Source organism: Morchella sextelata (assembly GCF_020137385.1).
Source record: "Morchella sextelata strain SCLS chromosome Unknown scls_20, whole genome shotgun sequence".
Classification (NCBI taxonomy): domain Eukaryota; kingdom Fungi; phylum Ascomycota; class Pezizomycetes; order Pezizales; family Morchellaceae; genus Morchella; species Morchella sextelata.
In genome coordinates, this window is record NW_025408635.1 from 771,131 (window position 1) to 783,312 (window position 12,182).

General features: G+C 46.5%; 4 protein-coding genes across 4 annotated transcripts; 2 read left to right on the plus strand and 2 right to left on the minus strand.

Moving 5' to 3' along the window:
* Nucleotides 1-293: 293 nt before the first annotated feature.
* Nucleotides 294-3,964, plus strand: H6S33_006402 (uncharacterized protein; the record flags this gene model as incomplete). The annotated part of the gene is made up of 3 exons (XM_044837748.1): nucleotides 294-413; nucleotides 1,288-3,669; nucleotides 3,728-3,964. The coding sequence occupies 3 exons, from the start codon at nucleotides 294-296 to the stop codon at nucleotides 3,962-3,964; spliced, it is 2,739 nt and encodes a 912-aa protein (XP_044689929.1).
* Nucleotides 3,965-6,369: 2,405 nt separating this feature from the next.
* H6S33_006403 (uncharacterized protein) lies at nucleotides 6,370-8,152 on the minus strand (the record flags this gene model as incomplete). The annotated part of the gene is made up of 8 exons (XM_044837749.1): nucleotides 6,370-6,433; nucleotides 6,502-6,669; nucleotides 6,726-7,193; nucleotides 7,248-7,385; nucleotides 7,450-7,531; nucleotides 7,589-7,705; nucleotides 7,810-7,879; nucleotides 8,132-8,152. The coding sequence occupies 8 exons, from the start codon at nucleotides 8,150-8,152 to the stop codon at nucleotides 6,370-6,372; spliced, it is 1,128 nt and encodes a 375-aa protein (XP_044689930.1).
* Nucleotides 8,153-8,893: 741 nt separating this feature from the next.
* On the plus strand, nucleotides 8,894-9,973 carry H6S33_006404 (uncharacterized protein; the record flags this gene model as incomplete). Its single annotated transcript, XM_044837750.1, has 2 exons — nucleotides 8,894-8,950; nucleotides 9,005-9,973. The coding sequence occupies 2 exons, from the start codon at nucleotides 8,894-8,896 to the stop codon at nucleotides 9,971-9,973; spliced, it is 1,026 nt and encodes a 341-aa protein (XP_044689931.1).
* A 664-nt stretch (nucleotides 9,974-10,637) lies between these two features.
* Nucleotides 10,638-11,672, minus strand: H6S33_006405 (uncharacterized protein; the record flags this gene model as incomplete). Its single annotated transcript, XM_044837751.1, has 4 exons — nucleotides 10,638-11,295; nucleotides 11,355-11,450; nucleotides 11,511-11,550; nucleotides 11,630-11,672. 4 exons carry the CDS (start codon nucleotides 11,670-11,672, stop codon nucleotides 10,638-10,640), a joined length of 837 nt encoding a protein of 278 aa, XP_044689932.1.
* Between the last annotated feature and the right edge of the window lie 510 nt (nucleotides 11,673-12,182).

Sequence of the window (12,182 nt, forward strand, 5' to 3'; positions counted from 1 at the left end):
AAGCATAGCCAGACAGACAGCCAGACAACCAGAACTGACAGGGCAAAAGGTGGTGGCTGGAGGAAAAGAGATAGAGGGATGCGTATGCTGTCTATTGCCACTATTGTTCGACATGGCGATTTCAATTATCCATGAGACTTACATACATATGTACCTCTTGCGGGGGAAGTCCACGTTTGGCCTGTGGAGGGATAAAATAGTTAACAAAAATAAAAGGAAACCGAGATGAGTGAGTGGATGGACAGCGACAGCTACTCTAGCGGTTGTGCCACTAGATTGCAGGAGGGCCCGAAATGCAGTTGTACAGATCAGTCTTTTTGGCTGGAATCGGCAGCCACCGGGATGAGAAGTCGAACGGGGAGGAGGACGGGGGTGGCTCAATTGCAGCATGCTGTCTGTCGCTGTGGGTAGAGGTATGCAGTCTGTTGATCCATACCTCGTAATTCGTAATTCTCTCACTTTTATTTTTCGAGAGACAGGTACTTCTTTCTTTCTCCAGAGGTCTTTCCCACGGTTTTGCGGCTTAATTTCGGGAGTATCTCATATTTTTGGGGAGGGTGGAGGAGGGAGATTTGGGTCTGGTGGTTGTTGCATGTATGTATGATGTACCTACTGGTTATGATGCGTCTGTTGAAAGACGGAAGGATCAAGCAAGTAGGCAAGTTGCAAGCAAAGCAGGTAAAGCAAGCAAGAACATACAGAAAAGTAGAGGAACAGCAAAACCTCCAAGTTTAGAACCCGTTAGAGTGGAAGAGAAGGACGTGAAGTCGAAAACCAACTATTTTTCCCCCACCACCTTTCCTCCAAGCAGATCTCCATCCATCTATATCCCAGGTGCTTTCTCCAGATTTCCCCCATCTATATTACGCTGGCAGACGCAGCAGCAAAGCTACCTTCGATCAATTGACGGACCCTGTTGACTTCTGCGTTGGCCTTCCCGTGAGATCTTGGAAGATCATCAACTGGCATCTAAGCGAAAAAAAAAAAAGAGGGCCCTTCGTTCGGACATGCCCTCTCGTCTCCTTTCATCAGTCATCTCCAAGGGACAGCAGCAGTAGTACTAGCAGCTCTGCCGGACCCCGTCCACTCATTTTTATTTATTTTTCAAATTCATCAATTTCCTTTGATTTCTTTCTTTTTTGTTTAGTTTTGTTTTTTATTGTCTCGACGTTCCTTTTTACTGCTTCTGCTTGCTCTCTGGTGAGTTTCACACTGTTGCTCTGCTGTGTTCGATTCCAGCGCCGTCTCTGCCGCTTTTGCTGCTTAGACTCGTGCTGCTGCTCCAAGTCGGAGTCGAAGAAGCCGAATTCCAACTCAGATATTCCTCCTGTTGTTGTTGCTACTACCACTGTTGTTACTACTCTTACTAGCAGTAGTAGCCGTGTGAGCTCCCGTCTTGAGCGTGAGCGTCGTTGTTGTGAAGAGCAGAGTGAGCGTGAACAACGTGGAGAGGACCGGGACCGCTTGGGGGAGATGCCGATACCGGGCTTGAGATTGAAGCAGCGAGTGCTAGATGTTCAAGCATACATCACGAAGCGTCGAAATTCACACTCTACCCCACAGCCTCCCGAGCGATTAGAGCGATCATCTTCGCCTCTAACGGCAAGGCTCTCGTTAAGCAGTTCGTCCTCGAATGCCGTGGAGATCAAGAACGATCACCAGAGCAGGGCAAGCATCAAGTCGGCTCCAGGCGAACGCCCTACTTCTACTGACAGTACTACCACTGCACCGAGGGGGGAAGGTTCGGGAACAGCGGGAAGTTCATCTCGTAACGGCTCAGCAGTAATAATATTATCAGGCGCACCAAAATCTCAAAACTCTCCAACGCAGCAGCAGCCGACTCCTTGTCCTCCAACACAACTCACTCCTCCACTACCACCTCTAGCATCTCCGCCGACGCCCTCAGAGCCTCCAATCGTCTCGAAATTCCTTGAAAACGGCGATCAGGACTCACCACATTCTACTCCCGAAATTTCCCCCGTCGCATCTCCTGCCGCCAGTATTACTACTACTACTCCGGTCGTCACACCAGCATCACCACAAGCAGTAGACTCGGCGTTTTCCTTTCAGCCGCCGAGGAAAGAGAAAAGCAGAGCAGCGCGCCCCGAATTCCAGCAGCCTCTCCCACACTCCATACATCAAGCACAAAACGCCGCGTACATTCGTCGTCCATCACAACTTGCCCGAAGGCAATCGTTGTTCCCAAACACAGAGGGTGCTCTGATTCAGAACCTTCTAGATCCCGACGGCAACAACCAACAACAGCAGCAGCAACAACAGCAGCCCGTTCCCGAAGAGAACCCGACAAACAATAACTTTCACTCGGCACCCGTCGATTTCCACCCTCTTCCTACGCCTGCTACACTGGGCCCAGAGATGCCTATCAGGAAGGTTTGGGTGAAACGGCCAGGTGGATCACCAACGACTGTCAGTGTCCGCAATGAGGATATGGTGGATGATGTAAGGGATGTGGTTCTGAAGAAATATCAAAATGCCTTGGGGAGGAGCTATGATGCCCCGGATATTACATTGCGAATTTTCCCACGGCATCCAAGGCCACGTTCTCTGGATCACAACCAGAACCATAATCACCATGGTTACAACAATCACATCTCCGTGGAAAGAATGTTGAACCCAGATGAGACACTTGTACACACTCTCGATGAATATTTTCCTGGTGGCCAGTCGATCGACGAGGCTTTGGTCATTGATGTACCCCCTCTTCCGTTGCGGAAGACACCTCGACCGTCCCCCCATACCTATGCATACGGTTCCACACACGAATCTCACCTAGGTATCGAGAGTAACGAGTACTTCCCACCTATGCCTCTGGTGCCATCTTCTCATAACCAATCACAAATAATGAACGGTGGCCCACAAAATGTTCTATCAGGTCCCTCAATCGCTGTATTGACCACTGGCCAAGTATCAAATCTGCCAGGATCACCAGGGGGCGGAACTCGGAGAGGCCCAGCCCGGCCTGGTACTAGACGACTAGCAACTTCATCGCCAACCATACATGCTTCGGGCCCAGGCGTGGCTACTGCGGGAACAGTCATGCGAGCTCGTTCGAGAGGCAATTCCGATGCAGCCAATCGAGATCAGCCTCCTCCCCCACCACCAATTCCTACACCGCCCACTGAGGATATCCCCCAGACGGTCCAAACGCCTCCTCCAGCGCGTGTAGCATCACCGTTATCAACTAGGATCAAGAAGGATAAGAAGCAGCACGCATCCCCTGCAGGATTACTACCCGATGGAGCCGTGCCCCCAATCAACGTCCTTATCGTCGAGGACAATGTTATTAATTTGCGGCTTTTAGAGGCATTCATGAAACGTCTCAAAGTCCGATGGCAGTCGGCGATGAATGGAAAGGAGGCAGTTGAGAAATGGCGGGCAGGCGGGTTTCATCTAGTGCTGATGGATATTCAGCTTCCCGTTATGAACGGGCTGGAAGCCACGAAAGAGATTCGCCGGTTGGAACGAGTTAACTCAATAGGATTCCAGGATCCCCCTCTTCCTAAGAATGCAGTACTTTCAGACGAGGACAAGCTCCCGAATTCTATCCTTTTCAAATCGCCTGTTATTATCGTCGCTCTTACTGCATCCTCTTTACAGAGCGATCGTCATGAAGCATTAGCAGCTGGTTGTAACGATTTCTTAACTAAGGTGAGTTTATGTTTCCAATCATATTCCTCCCACTATTTGTTTACTAATGATGAAACAGCCTGTAAATTTTATCTGGTTAGAGAGGAAGGTAACTGAATGGGGCTGCATGCAAGCATTGATCGACTTTGATGGGTGGAGAAAGTGGAAGGACTTCACGAATAATAATGCCGGCGCAAGCGACGGAAAGGTCAAACCCAGACATGGAAGACAAATGCAAATCGCAAGGGGTGCGGCAGCCGCGGAGGCAGAAAGCAGAAGATTAGATGCCAGCAGTCCGATAACGACAGTAGGATGAGCAATTTCTATTGCTCTGGACATCCAAGGAGGAATCGACTTATCAAACGGCGTTGAGTGGGTTTTGTTATTGGCAGGGATTCTGCAAGAGTCGGTGTTACGATGAAATGTTCTGCGGGTTCGTTTTGGGTTCTATGTTAGGAAGAGCTGGCTGTACTCTCATTTGTATGTCATGTGATATTTTCCTTTTCTTTCCTTTCTCTCCAATCTTTTTTACTATTATCTCTTGTTTCCTCACTGTTACTTGGCATCGCAATCGTCATTATAGTCATCGCGGGCAGGGCATTTCTTGTTGGCGATCATTGGAATTATTCCGTTGGTTGAAATGGGTTGAACTCAAGCAAGCATAAAACACAGGGCTTGGGTTAGTTGGGCGGTTGGTGTTGTCCTCATACTTTCGTTTTCATTTTCTTTTTTTATATATTCTTTATATTGCATTGATAATAATGTAGTGTGTTTTTGTTTGTATATATATCGCGGCCTTCAGCGTTCGTGTAGGAAAAAACGAGTTGGACTTGTTTTTTGTCTCTATTTTCCCTCTATTTTCTATCCTCGCTTTCTCCTTTTCCTTTCTTTATATAATTATATGTAGTATCACTCTAGGATCGTTACATTACTCGACGGGGGGGGAACAGCAATATACCCTTTCTAAATTCGTCTGTTTCCCTTCCTTTCTTTAGCTCTATGTACTCTCACTCTCTCTGTCCCCTCTCTGGTAGCGGTTTCCTATGTTGCTGTTGAGCTTTATACTGCAATATCAGTTAAATTGTATGAACTGGATTTCTCATCAATTACAAGGGCTATTCACATGGATCGGGTTTGGTACTCTAGGCGTTACTTTACTCTAAACGGCTAACAGTCCAAGTAACGAATCCCCATCGAAAAAACATATCTAAATGATTGCCCTACCCATAATTTTGGTTTAGATGTCAATCCTGATGTGAAATACCCTATTGGCCTGGGTTTTAGTGCGTGCTGGTATTTGAGAGAGTAGGAAGGGCCTTCAGACTGAGATCCGTAGAATGTCGGGTAATCTGATTGGCTGTTGATAATGTAGGAGACTGTCGTTATAAACAGTGGCTTGGCATGGCCACTATCCTCCTTGTTCACTACCGCTGTATTTGAGAATATTCGTTGCGCCTCAGCAGGGGTATAAGCCAACCAGAGGCAGTATTTGGACGTCAATATGCAAGTTTTTGTAGAGAATATCCCTGCTGCAGCGCAACAAATTTTCTCAAATACTGCGGTACCGGGGTTGCCAAGGCAAAAAGCTGAGGATCTTCACCTTTAGAGGAAGCAATCTTCAAGAAAATAGCCCTCTTTTACGGGATCTAAACTACTCTAAATGTAGTTTAGCAGGTGGCCTTGGCAACCCCCCGAATAACTCTACATCTTTCCTTCAGTTGTCCTTCTTCAAGCATTTTTCTCTCCTTTACGTACTTTAGTTAGAAAACACTACTTTCTGGAAGAAGTTCAATTAAGAAAACCTAACCCTGAATTCGCTATTGATAGATGTACCATATGATGACGAGATTCGACTATAGAACCATTTATTTGTTGAATACGTAAAATATATATATGCATACATGTATATATGAAGCTCTGATAGATGCCACGCCCAATGTAGGTGGTACCTTGAATAGCTATGGGTCTGTAACACACCACTCTGCGAGTTTTGTCTCGGGGTTTTATTAACTACAAATGAATCACAGGGATGTATTGCACACTAAATGTGTTTACAGTAGCTACAGCACGAGTAGGGCACAGCATTGCGGGTAAGAATAACTAAATACTCTGTGTGACACTCGTTCAAAAAAGATCTCCCTGGTTTCAAGACCTATGTAGCAACATACCAAATAAAAAAAAGATAAACATATAGAGAGTTGATGAATTCGAAGGATGTCGGTGGACAAGGAGGAAAAATTGCGCCCTAATTTTAGCGATGATTGCTCCCAGGGCCTTGCACATAGAAAGACAAAGAAAATAGGCAAGGGAACAAAGTGAACGAAAAGAAGAAGAATTAAATAAGCCCCTAGGTAGGTATCGATAATGAGCTAGTAAAAAACGTACTTGAAAGGAAATAAAGAAGAAAGGTCGCAAAATTGTAGAGCTGAAAAGAGAGACAAAATAGAGGCCAAAGACAGGAGAGCCACCTAACCCCCCCCCAGGTATGTTTATCAAAACACCTTTTGAATTGGAAGACACGAAGAAAATAACCCTGCTCCCCAACATGTCCTTCAACCCTATTTTTCTCTCATGCTTTCCATCCATCTTATAACGTAATTAAGCGCGCCTCATCCCAACTGCTTGGTAACAACCGATTATTGCCTTCCTAGCGGTTTAAATCTCCACCATAAAAGAAATTCACAGTGCTCCAAACTCTCTAGATGTCTTTAGGTAGAACGTCTAGACATCACCATTTGATTTCTCATCCATTGGTTGATTGTGTTCACGAGTCATTCTTGCCTCACTAATCCAGCCGTAAATTAGACATCTTTGGTGTAATTAAGGGCAGGGGGTCAAATGGAGAAAGCTTACATTTCCTTGAGTTGTGATTCACGAGCGAGTAGCTCCTGTCGCTTCTCGTTGATTTCACGCTGAACCTTGACCTCAATTTCTCGGAGTTTCTCTTCCTCACGCCTGAGCTGCTCTTCTTTGAGCCTGACGGATTGCGTAGCAAGATCCTCAGGGTTCATAGAGCTTTTTCTTTCGTTTAGTCAGCAATTATTTCTACTAGGGTGTGGGTTTTAGATTTTACATACGCAGATGTACCACCCTCTACAGACTTTGACAACTTCTCGGTTCTGTAATTTTCGTACAAGAAATCGTGCGTGATTTCCTTCAAATCGGCCAAATGAGAATGCAGTAAAGCAGATCTGATTGCCAGGAAATCGGAGTGTCTCGGGTTATCAACCTCGACAATACCCCATGGATACTGTCGGGCGCGAACCTTGCGACCACCAATCTCCACAATTTCTTCGCTTCCAACAATAGCGAAAGGCATCAAGCCACGCAACTCGGCATTTTCCTCAACAGTATCCTCGTCGTCTTCCTCAATGTCATATGGGAAGTTATAGACCGGAATGCGATAATGCTCGATGTCCTCCATCACGAGCTTCTTGGACTCTGCGAGTTCTGCAGGGGTAAGAGCATCCGCCTTTCCGATGACAGGGATGACATTAACGCGGGGAGAAAGGCGCTTCATTAGTTCAATATCCAGCTCACGGAGACTAGCGATAAAAATTAGAGATATCTTTCACGAAATACAGGCAAGACGGACATACCCATGACCTGTTGGTGTGATAAAATAAAGAAGGGCGTGAACACGGTTGTCGCGGAATCGAGGGTTACGCTTGATACGGGACTCCTCGGCAAGAATATCATCGTACTGACGTTCGAGGTAGCCAGATATTTCGCCAAAACTGTTACCAAAACAATTGTTAGAACAAGGATAGAAATAAAGGCGGTATGATATTCAGAACGCACCTGGCCTCGTTATCAATTTGATCACCAAATCCGGGGGTATCGACGATAGTCAAAGATATGCGAGTTCCCTCCTCCTCAAGCTCTGTTGGCCCTATTAGCAAGCTGTTAGGGGGCTAGAGTCAGATACAATATAGCGTACCAACAGTGACAGGCTTGATTCGTACACCCTCTTCAACGTGTGCATTGGCATAGTCATCACAGTCCTTGGTTTGCAAGACCTTCTTGCCGCAAAGAGTGTTTACAAAAGTGGTGCGGCCTAGTTGGAGGAAACGATGTCAGCATAGCACTAGCTATACTTGATGGGAAACAATTCCCTGCACCAAACATGGGGGGATTGAAGCTGTGGAAAGGGGATTGTACCGGTTCCCGAAGCACCGCAGACCATGAGGCAGAATTGAATACCCTTTTTGACATTCTTCTTCCTGCGGATCTGTCGGGATGAGAGCATTGTTAGCGGGACTGCTCTGATAGGCAGTAGAACACGGTTCAATTAGGGGCGGGCGATTGAGACGCGAAGGTTCTTAGTGTATATGTGTTGAGAACCTGTAGAAGAAGGCTAGAGATAGAGAAGAGAAGTAGGAGTATTATGATAATGGTGATAGATGATGAAATGAGGATCGAGGGAGGGGAGGGGGAAGGCAGGATGTGCAGGTGGTGTTGACGAAGTTCAGGGTTAACCTACAGCACTCAAAGGAGAAGACATGGTGGTGGTGTGGTAGATGACTAGGCGATGTGTAGGAACACGGGTCTCAGGGGGTTGTTAATGAATTAGGAAGAGCGGCCACGGGAGCTAGGTAGGTAAGCACACAAAGCACGTCAAGGCACGGGCAGTAAGTCAGGCAAGACGAGGAAAGGTTGAGGAAAAGGAAAGGGAGAGGTTGGAGGTCGTGGTGGGTGGTGAGGGCAGAAAGACAGACGGAGTGAGTCTGGCTTAGTAGGGAGAGGAGGTTGCAGTGTTCAGAATTCTGGAGACGCTGGAGACGAGAGCCAGCATCAACAAGCAGAAGCCCCTTTTCCCGCGAGCCTTGGCAGTCCCCGACCACAGGAAGATCATCACTTTTTATAATTTACCTGGTGAAAATAAACCCCATCGTGACAGTAATTTCAGAATTGGCACCTGAAACATTCCTCTCATGTTCTATACTGTTTGTTTCCCATTTGTACACTGTTTGCAAATTTCCCCATGGCTTGTGACATATAAACTCTGACCAGCTTGGACCCTGATTTAATCTGCAACTTAAAAATGCACCTCTGCCGGACTAGGCCCGTATGTGCTCAGTAGCCGGGTAACCTTTAACTCTTGATGCAACCCCTGTCACTCATCTGACGCACGCGTGTGTGACGCGCCATGATTTGATGCGAAGCTAGCGCAAGTACCAACTCTGAATTGAATCTCGTTCGTGAGCTCCTGCCACAAACCCAAACCCAACTAGAAAAGTAAACAATGAACAATATCCGCGCTATAGAGGCTCTCAACCAGCGTGAACTCGAAGCCGGTGTCGTGAGTATTATCTCTATTCCTCGATTCTCTTTAATATTCTAATCCTCAATCTAGCCGCTTTCCGCATCATGGCACACGGATTGGTCAGATACCGCATACGTCTTCATCGGTGGTCTTCCATACGAACTTAGTGAAGGAGACATTATCACCATATTCTCCCAATTTGGTGAACCTGTACATGTCAACCTTGTTCGTGATAAGGACACCGGTAAGAGTAAGGGCTTTGCCTTTTTGAAATACGAGGACCAGAGAAGCACCAATTTGGCGGTGGACAACCTCGGTGGTGCCACAATCTTAGGAAGAATAATCAGGGTCGACCACACCCGATACAAACCAAAGGAAGGGGAGGTGGTTGATGAAAATGCCCATGCGAACGCTGGGACCAGGGCCAAGAATGAAGACGATCAAGTACGACCTGTGAAAAGAAGAAGAGGCGATGGTAGTTCTGAAGATGAAAGTGGTCGGATAATAAAGGCACCTTCACGGGAGATGCTCAAAGAAGAGTTGGAGCTGCAGAAGTTGATTCGAGAGCACGACGAGGACGATCCAATGAAAGAATACCTGATTCGCGAGAAGAAAGAGGAAGTCCAGAAGGCACTCGAGAAACTAAAAATAGACAAGAAATCGTCAAAACATAGACACCATAGTGGAAGGGGCAACAAGAACGAACATAGGCACCGATCACACCGACATAGGAGCCGGTCTAGAGAGCCTTCTAGGCGCCATAGGTCTCGGTCAGCAGATCGCCGACATTCTGCGAAAGCAATTGAGGAGACCCGTCGTCCACGGGACGATGTTAGGGAGGCACATCGAGATCGGGTTGGTGATAAGAATCGGGTCAGAGACAGAGATTTACGAAGGGAACGGGGTGATGATAGGGAAGGAGGGGATATGAGAGACGGGAATAAAGAGAGGGAACGAGGACAAGGAAAAGATATAAATAAAGAGAAGGGTAGAATCCACCATCGGGATCGAGAAAGAATAGAGGTTACTCGGAAGGAGAGATATGGGGATGACAGGTGAAGCCTCTTTATCAAATTAGTATATATATTGATGTTTCGCAAATGATGATCTAGTTACGGTAGACCTCTCCTGCTCGTACATTATCGGAGCCCCAAAATCAAGGAGATTGGCCGTCGTTAGTTCTAGGTCTATGACTATTCAATCCATTCTTTCTAGGGTTTACTTGCTGTATCTTTGGGCTGTGCGGCTTTCTTCCCATTGGGATTTGTGATGCTTCAAAATAACCAAGAGACTTGAGATGCATTTGTAGAGTATACCGCCAAAACCCTAATCCGGGGTCGGAAGAGCCGGAAGAGCCGGATAGACCAGAAAACATGAATATAGAACTTGTTAAACGGTCCATGTGACGTATAGCTTGATCGTGTTTCTCATTCACCTCTGGTTACTATTTATAGATACACAAGGCTTCAGGTTTTAAAGGGATATCCAAAATCAATCTAATGATCATTGACCGTGTTGTCCCCTGACTCAAAACTTCTGGTTCGTTCGTATCTTCGTTAAGACTTGGCAGACATCCATCCAGTAATGCTAGTTATATAATAACCTATAAGTGCCAATACCTGATACCTCCTTGAATGCCGATTGCACCTCAACCAATCATTTCCATAGCCCATATGGTTGGTTTGTGTATTTCCACTGGACGAGAGATTAGGAAATGAATCATTCAATCATCGGGGGGCGTTTTCCCTACCAGTTTGATAGTTCCATCCTCGGAACCTGTAGCATATAACTTTCCGTCTGGGGAAAAACCAACGCTCCAAACACTTCCATGATGTCCCTTATAAACCTCCAATTCTGCCTGAGTATCGTAATCGTACACTCTGACCCAAGTGTCCTGGCTTGTCCCCGCTATCATTTTTCGTGTTTGTTGATGCAAAGCTACACACGAAAGCTCATACTCCGTTGTAATACTTTTAATGAGTGACATGCTCTGTGTGTCGAAGAAATACGCCGACTTCCCTGCTGTTGCGCTGATAAGAGTTCTCTCCGGGCTTAGCTCACAAGAAGTGACAACTTCACCCATATCAAACTGTGATACCAGCTCTCGAGATCGAATATCCCACCAACGCAGCTTTTTGTCATCTGATCCCGAGACGATTGTATTTTTGTCGGACCAAACGAGCGATTTAATGGTTCCAGCATGTACGTTTGTACCAATTTCCATGGGAGTGTCTGAGTGGGCCAAGTCATAAACTCGGAGTTTTTTTTCCGGGCCACCAGTTGCTATATGAGTAGGGTTTGGGGCGAAAGTGACCGTGCGGACGATATGGTTATGCACCAGGGTTTGGAGACACTCTCCTGTGAATGTATCCCAAACCTTTCTATTCGATAATCAAAATTTGCATGTTAATCTTAATATCATGGGCTAGTTGAAGCTTACGCCGAGAAATCTGCCGAAGCAGTAGCTGCAAGATTTGCGTCGTTTGACAGCCGTGCCTGCCATACTGCACCCTTGTGGCCGAGAAAAGTTCCGATCCTGGGTCGCGAACTAAATTGAGCTTAATCCAACCAGCGTTCTTAAATGGAATCAGCTCACCAATCACCTGTGATACCATCCCGAATCATTGGATTGCCATCTGGAGTGCATTCGTTAGCTATTGACCGGCGGAATCCTGTCGCTCTCAAGAGAAAGAAAATGAAAGGCAGAAACCGAACCTTTACACGCGGATATCAGGTAGTATTCATCGTCTGGTAACATATCAGAGAACGAGAGATGTGTCACTGGCCGAGAGTGACCATGACATGTCAAAGGGACAACACGAGGGGTCTCTACAGAGAAAGATTAGACAACTCCTATAAAACTAGGAGAACCAAGCCGACTGACGAATTGAGCCTCCGCCATTTGTGCTCTGGCCATTATTAGGAAGATTGATCGTTGGTGATCCAGAATTCATTCTAGCTATTTCAGTTCACCCTGGGGGTTGTCTCTGGAGATGGCTGGTAGTCGATGGTCTAATGTGTAGGGACCGCAAAAAGAAGCGAAATTTAGTAGACTGGAGCAGAGTCCACGAAAATATACACAATTACAGGTGAGATGTACTATAGAAGACGAGTGTAAGTCCGCAGGTAGGTGACGGAAAAGGTGGTGGACGGATTTGGTCGTAAAATCGTTAAACGTGGCGTCGAGAACTCGGGGTTAAGTTGGACTGTATGTTCCCGGGCTCTAGACAGATGTGGATTAATGGAATGACAACTTGAGGTGAAGTGG